The sequence below is a fragment of the Carcharhinus amblyrhynchos genome, chromosome 25, assembly GCF_965287045.1.
Source record: "Carcharhinus amblyrhynchos chromosome 25, sCarAmb.v2.hapA, whole genome shotgun sequence".
In the NCBI taxonomy this organism is placed as follows: Eukaryota; Metazoa; Chordata; class Chondrichthyes; order Carcharhiniformes; family Carcharhinidae; genus Carcharhinus; species Carcharhinus amblyrhynchos.
The window spans coordinates 29,370,254-29,385,963 of record NC_137348.1 but is presented as its reverse complement, the minus strand read 5'-3'; the positions used below and the strand labels follow the sequence as shown (position 1 = coordinate 29,385,963).

At 43.9% G+C, this 15,710-nt stretch overlaps 1 protein-coding gene across 2 annotated transcripts in view; it reads right to left on the bottom strand.

The window, feature by feature from the left end:
• Positions 1 to 472: 472 nt before the first annotated feature.
• Positions 473 to 15,710, bottom strand: part of LOC145358357 (uncharacterized) — a 112,869-nt gene continuing 97,631 nt past the window's right edge. For both annotated transcript variants that reach the window (XM_080212315.1, XM_080212314.1), the window contains exons 40-45: positions 14,685 to 14,747; positions 9,548 to 9,713; positions 5,419 to 5,525; positions 4,131 to 4,211; positions 3,825 to 4,037; positions 473 to 2,592 (exon numbers count right to left, since the gene is read on the bottom strand). In XM_080212315.1, the coding sequence (XP_080068441.1) occupies positions 2,446 to 2,592; positions 3,825 to 4,037; positions 4,131 to 4,211; positions 5,419 to 5,525; positions 9,548 to 9,713; positions 14,685 to 14,747 (777 nt within the window). In that variant the 3' untranslated portion in view covers positions 473 to 2,445. The remainder of the gene's footprint in view (positions 2,593 to 3,824; positions 4,038 to 4,130; positions 4,212 to 5,418; positions 5,526 to 9,547; positions 9,714 to 14,684; positions 14,748 to 15,710) is intronic.

Sequence of the window (15,710 nt, the reverse complement as noted above, 5' to 3'; positions counted from 1 at the left end):
GTATGACTGTGGAGTTTGCACATTCTCCTCATGTCTGCTTGGGTTTCCTCCGGTTTTCTCCTACAGTCCAAAAGATGTGCTGGTTACGTGCATTGGCTATGCTAAATTTTCTCTGAGTGTACCCAAACAGGCGCTGGAGTGTGGTGACTGGGGATTTTCACAGTAACTTCACTGTAATGTTAATGTAAACCTACTTGTGACACTAATAAATACATTTTAAAAAACTTTTCTCTTTACTAGAATTGCTCTCTAAAAATAATTATTTGCAGTAACAAACACAATCACAAAGATCCTGAAATCAATACTTTAGTGTTTCCTGTTCAATATTGATCTTAGGAATTGCTTCTTTTGCACTGGAGGTTATCAAACTCGTTAGTGTTGAAATGTCAAGTGAATACCTTATCAGGAGTTATTCAGGTTTTGCAAAAGTATTGGCTAAAGTACTTCCATCAGTGAAATATAAAAATATTCATAAATTTAAAATACCTTTATTTATTCACAAAACAATAGGACTTTTAAATCAGCAAAAATGACCAGCATATCACTTCCATTCAAGATCATGTTATGATCGTGAGGATGCATATTACACAAAATTAATGACAAAAATAAGAGCTATGATAAAGTACTGCTGGAAAATACAAAACGCCTCCTCACTGCCAGGTAAGGTATATAAATACAACATTCTAGACATATGCCATCTTATTTTAATTCTAATAAACCATTTGCACCTTGTACACATTAGTATTACAGAGGGAGATATACAAGTATTTAACGTAACAAAAAACTGACCCCAAGTATAAAATCTGCAGGTCTCAAAGCCAAATAAAAAAGGGTTAAAATAGAAACCTTCTTAATTAAGATCAAGTCCCAAACGTGCAAGAAATACAAAACCAAAAAAAGGCTTTGTGGACATTGTCTGTCTCCCACGTAAATGTTGAACATTGGTTCATTCACCTAGTCCCTGAAGTTGTTTCCTTTTGTCATATAATAAAAGAGGAGATGTTCGATCATCCTTATGTGGTATTTAACGTGCAAAGTTAGCCATTAGATGGGCAATCAGGATCGGTCAATGTTTCTGTCGTATGTTATAAACAAAGTTGCTGATTGATTATCCTGTTAGAGTAGTGGCTCAACTGTATTATGTACATTGGTGATAATGAGGTTTCTTTTCAATATATATTGAAGGGACGATCTTTTAAAACAGAGATGAGGGGAAATTTCTTCAGCCAGAGTGGTGAACCTGTGGAACTCTTTGCCGCAGAAGGCTATGGAGGCCAGGTCATTGAGTGTCTTTAAGACAGAGATAGATAGGTTCTTGATTAATAAGGGGATCGGGGGTTATGGGGAAAAGGCAGGGGAACGGGAATGGGAAAAATATCAGCCATGATTGAATGGCGGAGCAGACTCGAAGGGCCGAGTGGCCTAGTTCTGCTCCTATGTTCTTATGGTCTTATAATGGCTGGAATTATACCGTCCTGCCCGCCACGGGAATCGGAGCGGGTGAGGGACTGACCATGGAAAGGTCCGTTGACCTCGGATAGATTTTACGGTTTCAGGACGAGCGAAGCCTTAAAAATGTCTTTTGGGGAGCATTCACCAAATAATTTCTGAATTATTAATGTGTAACAAATACAGAAAAAAACATGTTCTGGAATTGTCCTTTTCTTAGGATTGCAAGAATGATTTCAGTAATGGATGTTAAACCTTGGCTAACTCATAGTGTCAGTGTCCCGAGTTACCGACTTCAGGTTAAAAATCCACTGACTATTGTGATCAAGGTTCTGTTGATAATCAATACTGACCTGAAATCTCCAGCTGAAATATCCACAACTGCTGCTGGATATAAACATCGATTAGGTGTCTCATAAGAAAGTATGGAAATGACATACACATGTATTACTACAGTCAGGACTCTGTTTTGTAACATGAGATCCGGGCTAGGTTTTGGCAATATAGTGAAATATTGACTGGTCACGCTGTTGTTCATAATTAGGCTCTGCAGTCTCTTAATAATACCAGTAATAATTGTAACCATTTTGTAAACTGTGAGATCCGTGGTCATTCATAAGCTTTGAAAGCTCAGTTTTAGGTGCTTCCTTGAATATGAAAATTCAGCAAAGCCCAGCTTTGACCCGGGACCAGTACCATCCAGTACAGCTAAGGTGATGGGCAAATGGTGCAGAAGTTGGCAGCAAAACCTTCTGAAGTTGCACCATCAGTGTAAACAATATCTGGCCCTTTGGTAGAAACTTAGTCCAAAGGTTAATGGAAGCCTCTGTCACTAATGCCTTGCAAAGTTAAAATAAAAATAGATGCAGCTTTTGTGAAAGCACTTGTCTTGCAATAAGTCGTGTGGAAAATAAAACGTTTGTCCTGACTTCAGTTCTTGGTTTATACCTTGGTGCTTATATCGTCCATTGGTCTTCCAGGGGCTGGACTGCGTGATCAGTAAAAGCATACTTGACCAACAGAAAAGCCAAACTCCTGAGTGCCATCACCATTATTGAAGACTGCCAAATCTCTCAGAGGTAGTAGATCAACGTCATCAGTGGTGACTTCAAACTCAATTTCATGAGGTCCAGAATCATTCAACTGCAAGAAGACAACAAAACGTTACAATGTTGCTCATCACTGATACTCTGGAACTGACTTTGAAATGGTGTCTCTATTGTAACAATGTGTCAGGGTACATGTACTATTTACACATCATTGGGTTCCACAACAAAATGAAATAAAGGGATTCCTATCAATCATGTGCTCAGGAAGCAAAAATATTCTCAAGAATAACAGCTATTGTGTACTGGAAAAGTTTCAACGTACTTGCATTTATTGTATTTATACATATTAAAGATTGCGTATGTGCGTTTGCAGTTATCATATTTGGTTTTGGGTGGCACGGTGGCATAATGGTTGGCACTGCTACCTCACAGCATCAGGGACCCAGTTCAATGCCTGCCTCGGGTGACTGTGTAGGCTTTGCACATTCTCCTCGTGCCTGCATTGGTTTTCTCAGGGTGCTCCTGTTTCCTCCCACACTCCAAAGATGCGCAGGTGAGGTGGCTTGGCCATGCTAAATTTCCCCTTAGTGTCAGGGGGACCAGCAGGCTAAGAATGTGGGGTTACAGGGATTGGGCGTGGCTGGGATTGTGGTCAGTGCAAGCTTGATGGGCTGAATGGCTTCCTTCTTCACTGTAGGGGTTCTATTCTATTCAATCCATGCCTCAGGTGACTGTCTGTGTCGAGCTTGCATATTCCCCGTGTCTGTACGGGCTTCCTCCGGGTGCTCCAATTTCCTCCCCCACTCCAAAGATGTGCAGGTTAGGTTGATTGGTCTTAGTAAATTGCCCCTTACTAACAGGGGGATTAGCAGGGTAAATACGTGGGGAAATGGGGTTAGGCTTGGGTGGGATTGTTGTCAGTGCAGTCTTGATGGGCCGAATGGCCTAGGGCTGCTTTTGGTTGCACTTTTATGTCAACAAATGATTCAGAACGGAAACCCTCCAACAGTTGCTTTGTAATACTGTGGTTACAGACTCTACTCAAAGAAGAAGAACAAAGAAAAGTACAGCACAGTAACAGCAACTAACAGGCCTTCCAAGCCTGTGCCGATCATGATGCCCTAACTCAACTAAAGAGCAAAGAAAACTCATTGGATAAAAGTTTCAGAAGTTTGTTCCCAAATTGGCAGCAAAATCAAAACTTGCATTTATTTAGAGCTTCTTATGACCTGACTGTTGGAATAACTTGTTTCGGAATACAATATTCCTGCATTTTAATATAGTGCTTGACACATTAAAGTATTCAGTAAATTGCTGAAAACTTACCGAGCATCCATCAAAATTGACAGAGAAGCCTTTGTGTCCATTATATATTTTCTTTTGGTTGTCACCCATGAACTGAATCGTTCTGTGATCACTGATATTCAGCTTGAATGAATTAAGACCCGGTTTACACCTGTAGGTTACCTTCTGGGTTCCGTGCGTGCTGTGAAGTTTTAAAAAACGAAGCTGCACTACGTTCACTCCAGGATATTCAAACTGTAAATACAAAAATTAAGACGAGGTGTGGAAAATATGAAGCTCGAGAGTGGTTCTTTTTAAAATGACATTTGGATTGTAGAGTTTTCTCACCACAAATCCTCCCTCTGTCGAGCTGAACCAATGATGTGCACTTTCCTTTGGCTGGTGTTTAAACCAGCCTTTTGTAGGTACCTGGATAATGTTTTAAAAAGTCAAAAGAATTCATTTTCCAATTAAAAAAAAGTTCTCCCTCTTTAAAAAGAAAACTGAATGAACACAACAGTTTTTCTGCAATAAGCTTCTTAATTCAGAGTGATATAGCCTTAAAGGAGGCCATTCGGTCCATCTTGACTGTACCAGCTCTTTAAAAGATTGATCCCAATTAACCCGATTTGGGATTTTCTGCTCCCGTTCTTTTCGGAAGGGTTTGGTCGCAGGCGTGGAAAAATTGCGTGAAAGGCTCGAATCGTGTTTGATTTAGGTGACAAGACAAATCTCCATTCACTGCAACGGGATGGGAAAATTCCAGCCAAATCTCTCCTCAACTTTTTCTGTTCTAACAGAATAAAGGCAGCTTTGTTCATGTCACTGCAGAACTATCCATAGACATCATAGAATCCTACAATGCAGAAGGAGGTCATTTGGCCCATCAAGTCTGCACCGACCACAATCCCACCCAGGCCCTATCCTCATAACCCAATGCATTTACCCTAGCTAGTCCCCCTGACACGAAGGGGCAATTTAGAATAACCAATTTACCTAACCCGCACATCTTTGTACTGTGGGAAGAAAGCGGAGCACTTGGAGGAACCTCACACATTCACAGGGAGAATGTGCAAACTCCATACAGACAAGTGAACCCAACCGGGAATCAAACGTGGAGTCTCTGGCACCGTGAGACAGCAATGCTCACCACTGTTCCACCACGCCACCACATTTCCAACTGGTGAACAGCTATCATCCAATACCCAGGCACCAACTCCTCCACCACCACCCCCCCACCCCCACCCCCCTGCCCTCCCAATACATTACTTTCTCCTTTTCCTCAAGTATTTTGTTCAAAGTATAGAATATCAGTATGGGATATTGACCGCAATGGTGCCCCTTATTTCCACAATTGTTAAAAAGCCTGGTTGGAAATGTTGTATGTACCAGATACAGTTGCCCACATTTGGGATCACTGCCAGTGGAAAAGTGCCCAGCTCAACACTCTTCCACCAGTTACCCAGGTGAAGAAATTCTAGCACAAAACTGCCAATCCCCACCATTGAACAAGACCACAGCGCTATTAATAACGGGCGATTGCATTGATGACAGAAGATAGTTCCTGTTCTGGGATGGAATAACACAACAAATTTATCACGGGACCTTTCCATTCACTTTCTGTAACCTGTAGTACCTCATTTTCCACAGTTGGCAAACAGGTTGCTCCATCAGCCGTAAAGTCGCAGTAAACAAGTAGTGCATCATAGGGGCAGCCCTGATTGGGATCGATATAGTAGAAACCTAGTGAGAGAAGCAAAGAAAACAAGTAAAATTATATGAAGGGTCATCCAGACTTGAAACGTTGGCTCTATTCTTCTCCACAGATGCTGTCAGTCCTGCTGAGATTTTCCAGCATTTCCTGTTCTTGTGTAAAGTCATCCAAATTTGATGCTGGTTGTTTGCCATTGACAATCACCCATTAACATAAGAACATAAGAAATAGGAGCAGGAGTAGGCCATCCAGCCCTTCGAGCCTGCCCCGCCATTCAATAAGATCATGGCTGATCTGTCGCGGCTCAGTTCCACCTTCCCGCCCTCTCCCCATAACCCTTAATCCCCTCTCTTATCAAAAACCCATCAACCCGCGTCTTAAAAATATTTAGCGAGGCAGCCTCCACCACTTCAACGGGCAGAGAATTCCAGAGATTCACCACCCTTTGAGTGAAGAAGTTCCTCCTCAACTCCGTTCTAAACCGCCCCCCCTTTATCTTGAGGCTGTGCCCCCTAGTCCTACTGTCTTTTTTGAGGTTTAAATATTTTCGAATTTACTTCGCAATTACCACTTAACAAACCAAAAATGTGAAGTTGTTGTTGTTGATTACCTTTATACTTGCAGTAAATGGAAATAGTGGAGGACGTGGATAATTCAGTAGGGGCCTTACAGTCTGGCCTGAATTTGCTGTGGACCTTGAAGGTATACTTAGGCTGTGAATTAGTCTCATTCATAGAATCCCCACAGTGCAGAAGAAGGCCGTTCAGCCCATCGAGCCTGCACTGACAACAATCCCCCCCAAGCCCTATCCCCTTTAACACCAGGTATTTATCCTCCTAATCCTCCTGATATTAAGGAACAATTGAGAAAGGCCGATCTACCTAATCCCCACATCTTTGGACAGTGGGAGGAAATCGGAGCACCCGGAAACACAGGGAGAACATGCAGACTCCGTACAGGCAGTCACCCGAGGCAGGAATTGAACCCGGGTCCCTGGCGCTCTGAGGCAGCAGCGCTAACCACTGTGCCACCGTGCTGCCTATACTATTATATCCTCATTGTTGCACTCACTTCCAGTTGCTCTTTAGCAAAAAAAACCTTTAATTTTTTGAAATGGATTTGTATTTAATTTCTGGAGATCTCCCTTCAGTGCTAACATCTGCAGTCACATCTTGATATTGATGCTGCAGTTCTGAGCTCTTCCTTCCTGCATTAGATCAGTAACTGCACTTCAAACGTTTTGGCTGTGAAATGTCTTGGAATGTCTTGAACTGGTGAAAGGCTTCAGTCTATAAATTATCACGCAAGTGGATAGACTGAAATCTGCTCCCATGCTGTGATACAGGCCTTGAAATTATACTGGGGGAAGATGAGTGTACAAGGCTTATTATTTATGTGGCAACTTTTGAATTGATTAAATCTCCCAGCAAAATTGCAGATCAGTGAATTCCCTATAAATGTGCTGAATGCTCATAAACTCAATGGTGAACAGTGCCATTTCAAATCCATGTTCTCCTACACTGCTGCAATTCTCTTCTCAACTCTCTGCTAGACCTTGTAATTGCTCAGAAATGATTGCTACTATTTGCTTACCTGAAAATGCTTTACACAATTATTGGGGAACTCTCACTGTCTCAGTACAGATGATCACTTTGAGAGCCATCAACATCGCAAACATATAAAGGTTGCGATGTGGAGATGCCTGTGTTGGACTGGGGTGGACAAGCTGAGAGGTCACACAGCACCAGGTTATAGTCCAACAGGTTTATCTGAAATCACTTCACCTGACGAACAAGCAGCGCTCTGAAGGCTTCTGACTTTAAATAAATCTACTGGACTATAACCTGGTGTCGTGTGACCTTTTACATAAAAATCACATACACACATTTCTGCCCCAACACAAATTTCCCTTTCCCCCTCTCTGTGCCCCTCTGGGTCATCTGTCATTTGTTTTTTCATTTTGGGTTCACTGACCTTTGTTTTCCTATTAACACATTCTGCTATCTAACCTTCATGAGGCTATTAGCACTTTCTACAGCCCTTTACACTATCACTAATGCTTCCTGTCTCGTGACCGACACATCTTTGTTGCAACCTCTCCTAGTTCCTACTTTCTACTCTGCTCACGCTGCTCTACCCCTTATTAAACAGTGTAAAATCCATTATATTGGGATGGCACGGTGGCACCACGGTTAGCACTGCTGCGTCAGTGCCAGGGACCTGGGTTCAATTCCCATTTCTGTGGAGTCTACACGTTCACCCTGTGTTTGCATGGGTTTCTTCCAGTTTCCTCCCACAATCTGGAAGATGTGCTGGTTAGATGCATTGGCTGGGCTAAGTTCTCCCCCAGTGTACCCAAACAGGCGTCAGAGTGTGGCAACCAGGGGATTTTCACAGTAACTTCATCGCAGTGTCAACGGAAGCCTACTTGTGACACTAATAAATAACAATAATAATAAATACTTTTCCCTCTCTTTAGCTCTGAAGAACAGTCATACAGACTCGAAACATTGGGCAGAAACTTGCGTTGTCTACTCAGCGTCCTGGCTGGGGTGAGGAAACCAGCGGATAGCTCTCCAGATATAGCTGTGGCATGGTTTTCACTGTCACGCTGATGGGGTGGAGTGTGATAGAGTAGGCAATGCCAGCTCCAGAGAGATTGGGGTGCATTTTTTTTTAAAAGGGTGCCTCGATTTGTGTTGAAAAGGTACCCCCCCCCCCCCCCCCGAATATGGGGAAATCACCAAAATTAACAGGGCAACCTCCCCCCACCCCATCACAAGCTCTGGAGCATCCAGCTCCCTAGCTGCACGTAGACCCTCTCCACAACCAACATGGCAACACTCCCAGAATTACATGGGAGACCCACCCCACACACAAGAACTAGTCCAACGTCCCCACACATAAGGTGAACCCTCCACCCTCTATGGGTCTTCCCAAAGGGCTTGAGTCCCCTGGCACAGCCTCCCCTGGCAGTGCTACGCCATCAAAACTGGCAGTGCTACCCTGGATGGCCTTGCCTGCTTGGTATTGCCAGGGGCATGTCCCTCTTCTATAGGGGGGGTTATACTTACCTATATATCCCCAGTGGGTTCCCCTTGACTATTTTCCCTTTTGAAACAGCTGTTATAAACTTGGCGATGGGGAATTCCTTACCTGGGAGTAACATATGGAAAGGATGCCCTTTAAATATATTTAAATTTATTTAAATGCTTTCAAATTAGGTTCCCAGTAACATCACCAGCAAGGGGCGGGGAAAATCAGGGAGCAACATCTTGCAGGTAAGAATCATTTTCCGACTCTGGCAAAATTTTGCGACCACACTGCCATTTGTGCTCATGGTGAACATGGGCACAAACTGATTTTCCCTCCACAGATGCTGCCAGACCTGTTGTGTTTTTTCCAGCATTTTCTGTTTTTATATGCTATGACACCCTTATTGTAACTAAGGGAGGTTGGACACAATGCTGGCAAATAATTGATATCAATGGAGCTTGTGTACTCTTATGAATCTCACCATTGTTCATTTCATCAGTTCCTGGAGAAGGATTTGAACACCTTCATGTCTGAGTGACTCCCACTAATTAATTATGAACAAATGAGTTTTCTCCAGATTGCTAAAACATTAGAAACATAGAATCCCTACAGCGCAGAAAGAGGCCATTTGGCTCATTGAGTCTGCATCGATTATAGTCCCACCCAGGCCCTATCTCCGCAACCCCACCTATTTACACTACTAACCCCCTGACACTAAGGGGCAATTTAGCATGGCCATTCAACCTAACTTTTTAGTCACAGTCTTTGTACAGTGGGAGGAAACTATAACACCTGGAGGGAACCCACGCAGACATGGGGAGAATGTGCAAACTCCACACAGACAGTGATTCAAGCCGGGAATCGAACCGGGGCCCCTGGTTATGTGAGGCAGCAGTGCTAACCATTGTGCCACTGTGCCATCCATGAGAAGACTCGTCCATTTCTTCAACCAGAAGTGGATTAACACACAGACTGAAGGATGCCAACGCTATTGCGGGTATACGGTTCGCCTTACCATCATGAAGCTGTGGCTGACATAGCTTTAGTTCTTTACAGGTTGAGGCAGGGTTGGCTTTGGTTCCAGTGGGCGGGGCAACAATATACCGAATCTCCATATTTAACTTTTCCAGCGCCTTCCAGATATTCTGTGAATCTGCACCGCGTGCTTTGCTCAAAAGTACCTGTCAATAGAAGACAAAGAATAAATCACAAAGCACAGAAAAACTGCAGGCAGGCGTTTCCTCAGAAGTACCCCGAGCGTTAGAATTTATTGCATACTTCGCGGCTAGTTTGGAGGTGTAGAATTTGAAATAAATCTCTGATATAATTTATTCAAAGCTGAAGACAGAGGGCCATTGTGATACTACCTGGTGGGATTTGACAAGATTTATAGTTGGACCATCAAGAATGTTGGCAGTTGGGGTGAAGGCGAGTACAAAGTGTGCTTGGATTTTGTGATATGATGCAGTCATGTACAGGGTGGCCCGATGGCACAGTGGTTAGCTCTGCTGCCTCACAATGCCAGGGACCTGGGTTCGATTCCGGCTTGGGTCACTGTCAGTTGGGAGTCTGATGTTCTCCGTGTCCCACGTGAGTTTCCTTTGGCTGTTCCGGTTTCTTCCCACAAATCTGAAAGATGTGCTAGTTAAGTCCATTGGCTGTGTTAAATTCTCCCACAGTGTACCCAAACAGGTGCCAGAGTGTGGCGATTAGGAGGTTTTCACAGTAACGTCACTGCAGTGTTAATGTAAGCTTACTTGTGACATGAATAAAACTTAAAATAGTACCTCCAAGACATTAGACTGAAAGCCAGCGCTTGTTTAGGCATTTTTAAGTACAGGGTTTGGTCCCACTTAATTTAATGTAGCAGCCCAGTGCCAGGCCATGCCACTTGGGACATGTTGCCTGTATTAAACTACACATTCCAGGCAAAACGTTGGGTGTTTGGTGACATTAACAAATTTTACTAAACACAGGGTGGCGGTCACTAATTAATGCAGCTTACTAATGAGATACTAATTTGCTTTAGTCAATATTTATGCTCTTACTTTTCTAAGGCATAGCATTTAAAAATCTCCAGCTCAGAAGTGTTATTGGGAAATGATTGAAACATTCCCAGTTCTTTCCAATAAAGCCACATGGTGACATCCACATGCAAATGTGTCTAATGATGGACAGTGAGGTGGCGTAAATTGTGGTCACATTTACAGGTGACCCCGTTAATAAAATATCAACAAGTCAGAGGGCCAGAAATTTGAACTGGTCTATCTAGCCAATTAGAATTGACATTTTTACGTCAATGTCAATGTCAAAAAAAAAACAGCAGAGTAAACCTAACGAATGTATAGTTTCACGTACTGAAATGAAGTGAATGTAATGTCCTGTAAATGAACATGGTATAGTATTGGAATTTTACAATGTTGTAATTATTGGCTATGGCGTTCTGCAATGGCTTATTTGAGAGTTTTTGTTAATGAGTAAAGTACATTTTTGAAATAAAAAAATATAGAATTGACATTTTTATATCACAGAAACTGGTTTAAGACTGGGACTTGTTTAGAACGAAACTAAGCCAAGTGAGCTGAGATCCTTCTCCATACATTGGAAGACTTACACAAATCAGGTTTGCAACCTTCAAGGGAATAATGGAGCACAGATCAGGAAACCCCGATGGATCAGCAGTATAATGACAATTCGCTTGCCATTCATTTCAGCTGTGCGTATAACCTGTTGTCCCCACACCCAAGTACAGTGGCACAGTGGTTAGCACTACTGTCCCATAGCGCCAGGGACCCGGGTTCGATTCCGGCCTGGGGTGACTGTGCAAAGTCTGCGTGGGTTTCCTCCAGGTGCTCTGGTTTCCTCTCAGTCCGAAAAAAGTGTGGGTTGGCCATGCTAAACAGTCCTTTAGTGTTAGGGGGATTAGCGGGGTAAAAACGTGGGTTAATGGGAATAGGGCCTGGGCGGGAATAGGGCCTGGGCGGGATTGTGGTCAGTGCAGGCTCGATAAGCCGAATGGCCCCCTCCTGCACTGTAGGGATTCTATGTTTCTACTCAACAGAACTTGAAAAGCCTTTGTGGTTTCCTTTTCAACATAATGGTGTTATTTATGTCAGGGAGTCTTCCCCTCCTAAATGGTGGGGTTTGGAAGTGTTGAGAGTTCAAATCCCACAATAGCAAGCTGTGAAACTTAATGCTATAACACCAGAAGAAGCTGTTGGCACGTTGTGAGTTTAACGAGCAAGGGAATTCTGCCACCCTGATCCTGTCTGGCAAACGTGTGACTTTTTCCTCACACTCTTAACTGCTGATAGTTCAAGGTGACACATCGTCAGCACTTTTACAAGGCAACTAGGAACAGGGAATAAAGAGCAGCCGTGGCAACATCAGCGATATCTTGAGAATAATTTATTCAGCTCAATGCACTGTGATAAACATGTTCTGATAGTTTTAAAGCAATTCTGACCTGTCTCCCTCACCAACATTTACGAATAACACCTTGACGTCACGTTAATATGTTAAGATGTTGTTAAAGTATCTATTATGCACTCCTGTTCAATTTATAGTCTTACCATACCTTGAAATGTAAAAAGGATAATCCAAGTACATTTAATAGTCAATTGTATCACAAAAGCAAGTACTTCTACGTATAGTTGAAGATTGAGAGTAACAGTTACCGATGTTCAAATTGTTTAGAATGGACTCCCAAAGTGACAATACTGAGATGACAAATTTTCAATCTCCAATTGGTGGAATTGTCTCAAAAAGTGACCAGGTGTCATAACAGTGAGAAAGCTGGAGCAATCTGCACCTGGTCAGTCCGGCACCACCCACCACGCAATCATCACATACTTTTTGGGAGAGTGGCGAATTACATGCAGTTCCTGGGAGGGGTCGGGCCTAATCATGCCGGTGAGCCTGGCTGCAAAGCGATTGGGCACCATTCGGAAAGGGTGCTGCGATCTTAGTGCACTGGAAGACCCCCAGCCACCCTTCCCCGCCCTCTCCCCCCTCACCGTCAGGCCAGATGGGCACAGCCCAGCCATATCCCTGACTACCCTGTGGCTCCAATGACCTCTGAGCTCTGCCTCCCGCCACCCCCCCCCCCTCCCGCTACAACTGCTGCCCCCTCCCTCCCCACTACTGCCCTTCACCCCCTGCACTGCTGTCCTCCCTCACCTCCACCTTCAGGGCCAGGATGGACACGGGACAGCCATATCTCTGACCAACTCAGGGCTTCAATTGCCTCCAAGACTCCCCCGCCACCTACCTGGCATGGCCATTCAGCCTGGTCTCTGCTGGTGGAGACCAGTAGTGATTCTTGCTGTGTTTGCGCTGCACTTGCAGGTTGGAGGATTCTGGAAGCTGGGAATGTTTGGCGTTGAACAGGCTAGGCATTTTTAAACGCTACTTTTTGAGAGATATCAGATTTGCACCAGTGGCAGGGGACCGGAACAACTGCAAGCTGGCTGGCACCCAGGGCAAAACTCGTATTTAGGCCTGCACGCAAATTTCCAGCATCAGTGTGATCTGTGCCAGGTGCGGTGAGGCTGGAAAATCGCCCCCAGAGAACTTGGCTGAGCACCACTTTGCTCTAGCCCTAGCTACTCAACTGCTTCAACAAAAGCAAAATACTGCAGAAGATGGAGACCTTAACTAAAAACAGAAAGTGCTGGAAAAACTCAGTGGGTCTGGCGTTGTCTATAGAGAGAGAAACACTCGGGTGGAACTTTCCAGCTGTTCCCACTGCTGGGTCTTCTGGTCCCACCATCAGCGACCTCCTGCTCTAGCTCCCCTGGTGGTGGAAGGTACGAACAATGGGAAACCCCCGTTGACGCTGATGGGACTGGAAGATTCCACCACTGGCCAATAGCGGGTGACCTCCACCACCCAAAACACACAGTGAGGGGAGGGGTAGAAATCTCCCTCAATGTTTGGAGTCTAACATGACTGCTCTCCTGAACTCACCTGCTATCTCAGGTCTCAAGGTTTTGTGGATAGCTGCCACACCTTTACTTTTGGCTATGCCACTGAAAGACTGGCACATCCTGAATTAAATTGGACGTAGACAGGAATGCAGGGTTCTGTATAATTTGTGACGTGGACAGTTTACATGTTACTGGATAAAAGCAAATTGTTGCAGATGTTGGAATCTGAAACCAAAACAGAAAGTGCTGGAAAATCTGAGCAGGTCTGGCAGCATCTGTAAGGAGAGACAAGAGCTGACATTTCGAGTCCAGATGACCCTTTGTCAAAGCTAAAAGAAAGAGAAAGTGGATATTTATACAGTGGGATAAGGGTAACGAAAGATGAGTCAGAGCCACAAAAACAAGGGGAAAGGCTGCTAATGGCAGTCCAGAGAGAGAATAGAGGGTGTGAATGGCCAAACAGCAGAGAAGAAATCAGAAGGTAAACTGTGACAGATGAAGATTGGATGGAGGGGGAAGAGAGGTAAAATTGAGAAAAGGGGGGATACAATAGGGGGAAAGAGTGGGGGGAAGAAAAATGAAAAAAGTCAATAAAAGAAATAAAAAGGTAGCGAGAAATTAAAAACTAAATTAAATGAAAATAAAGGGGCCCAGGTGGGGTAGAACTAGTTATCTGAAGTTGTTGAATTCGATGTTGAGATAGAAAGCTTAGCTGGAAGATGAGATGTTGTTCCTCCAGTTTGTGTTCAGCTTCACTGGAACATTGCAGCAGGATCGTGTGTTAAAATGGCAAGCAACCGGAAGGTCAGGTTCCTGATTGAAAGTCCTGTTACCGGGATCAGCCGGCAGAACCATTGCCAAGTATGCCACTGAGCTACACAGATCAGGAAGGCTTCAGCGCTATTTACACTGAGTCAGCAGCTCAATACCAACAACAGGGGAGGTGTTACAAGCCGCCCTGATGCTAAAGAAAGTGGGAAAAATAAAACAGCAAACACTCCCCTCCCAGTGCAATTTACTATTGTAAGCGTTCGTGCATGGATGACAATTAGTTCAGCAGTAATGGCTCTGTGATAGCAAAACTGATTAAAGCATTGTTTCTGCTTTCAAGTCAAAGTAAATAGGCATAGCTGATGCCAATGGAGCAACTCTCCAGTGGCACCTTTGAGTGAGAACATCTATGTTGTGAGAAGCAATTGTGTAGGGACTGAATACACTGCTTACCTGGAATTCCTCGTCAGAAAGCTTCAGTGAAGGTCCTGGTGGGCCAGGAGGACCAGGAAGACCCTAAAGGAAATGGAAGCATTCTTGTTACACAATCAAATCACTAATATGCCTTCTGATTTTTGCCTCAAGTACAAATTAGTGACTTGAATACCTGCCTATCTCTACATTCGAGATTAAAGTTTATTTATCAATGTCACAAATAGGCTTACATTAATATGAAGTTACTACGAAAATCCCCCAGTTGCCACACTCCGATGCCTGTTCGGGTAAACAGAATTTAGCGTGGCCAATGCACCTAACCAGCATGTCTTTCGGACCGGAGGAAACCCATGCAGAACATGCAAACTCTGCACAGTCACCAGAAAGCGGAATTGAACCCAAGTCCCTGGCACTGCCAGGCAGCTGTGCTAAGCACTGTGTCACTGTGTCATCTCATAGCAACCAATATCGGGATTTTTCATTGGTTGGTTCACCCGATGATGAGGATGAGCAATGATGTGGGAAATGTTCCTCCTCCTATCGGCTCTCTTGTCCAGTGCTATACTAACTACTACTTACAGTTCAAAAAGCACTTTATTGGCCGTGCAGGTTCACTATTTGATGTGCTCTCTAACTTAGGCTTGAATTTCCTCAAACATTCCAACTTAGCACACGTCCAATAGTACACTTCTATTCAGAGGGCATTAACTCAATGTCGAAATCAATGTTTTATGATTGTACAGCATCCTTTCAAGGATGCACTTTTGTTCACAGCAAAGTCAGATACCAAATGCTAATTGCTTACATTTCAATGTATTAACCTGTCAGCACATCCTCAGACCACATTAGCAATATTGTACTGATTATCATTGAACAATTGCCTTCTTTGTTTCCTCTTAGAAGGTTGCAGGTCATTCAATCCATTAACTTCATGCCAGCCTGGTGGTACAGTGGTTAGCATTACTGCCTCGCAGTGCCTAGGCCTTGGATTCAATTCCCAGATTGGGTCACTGCAGAGTCTGCACGTTCTCCCCTTGTCTGTGC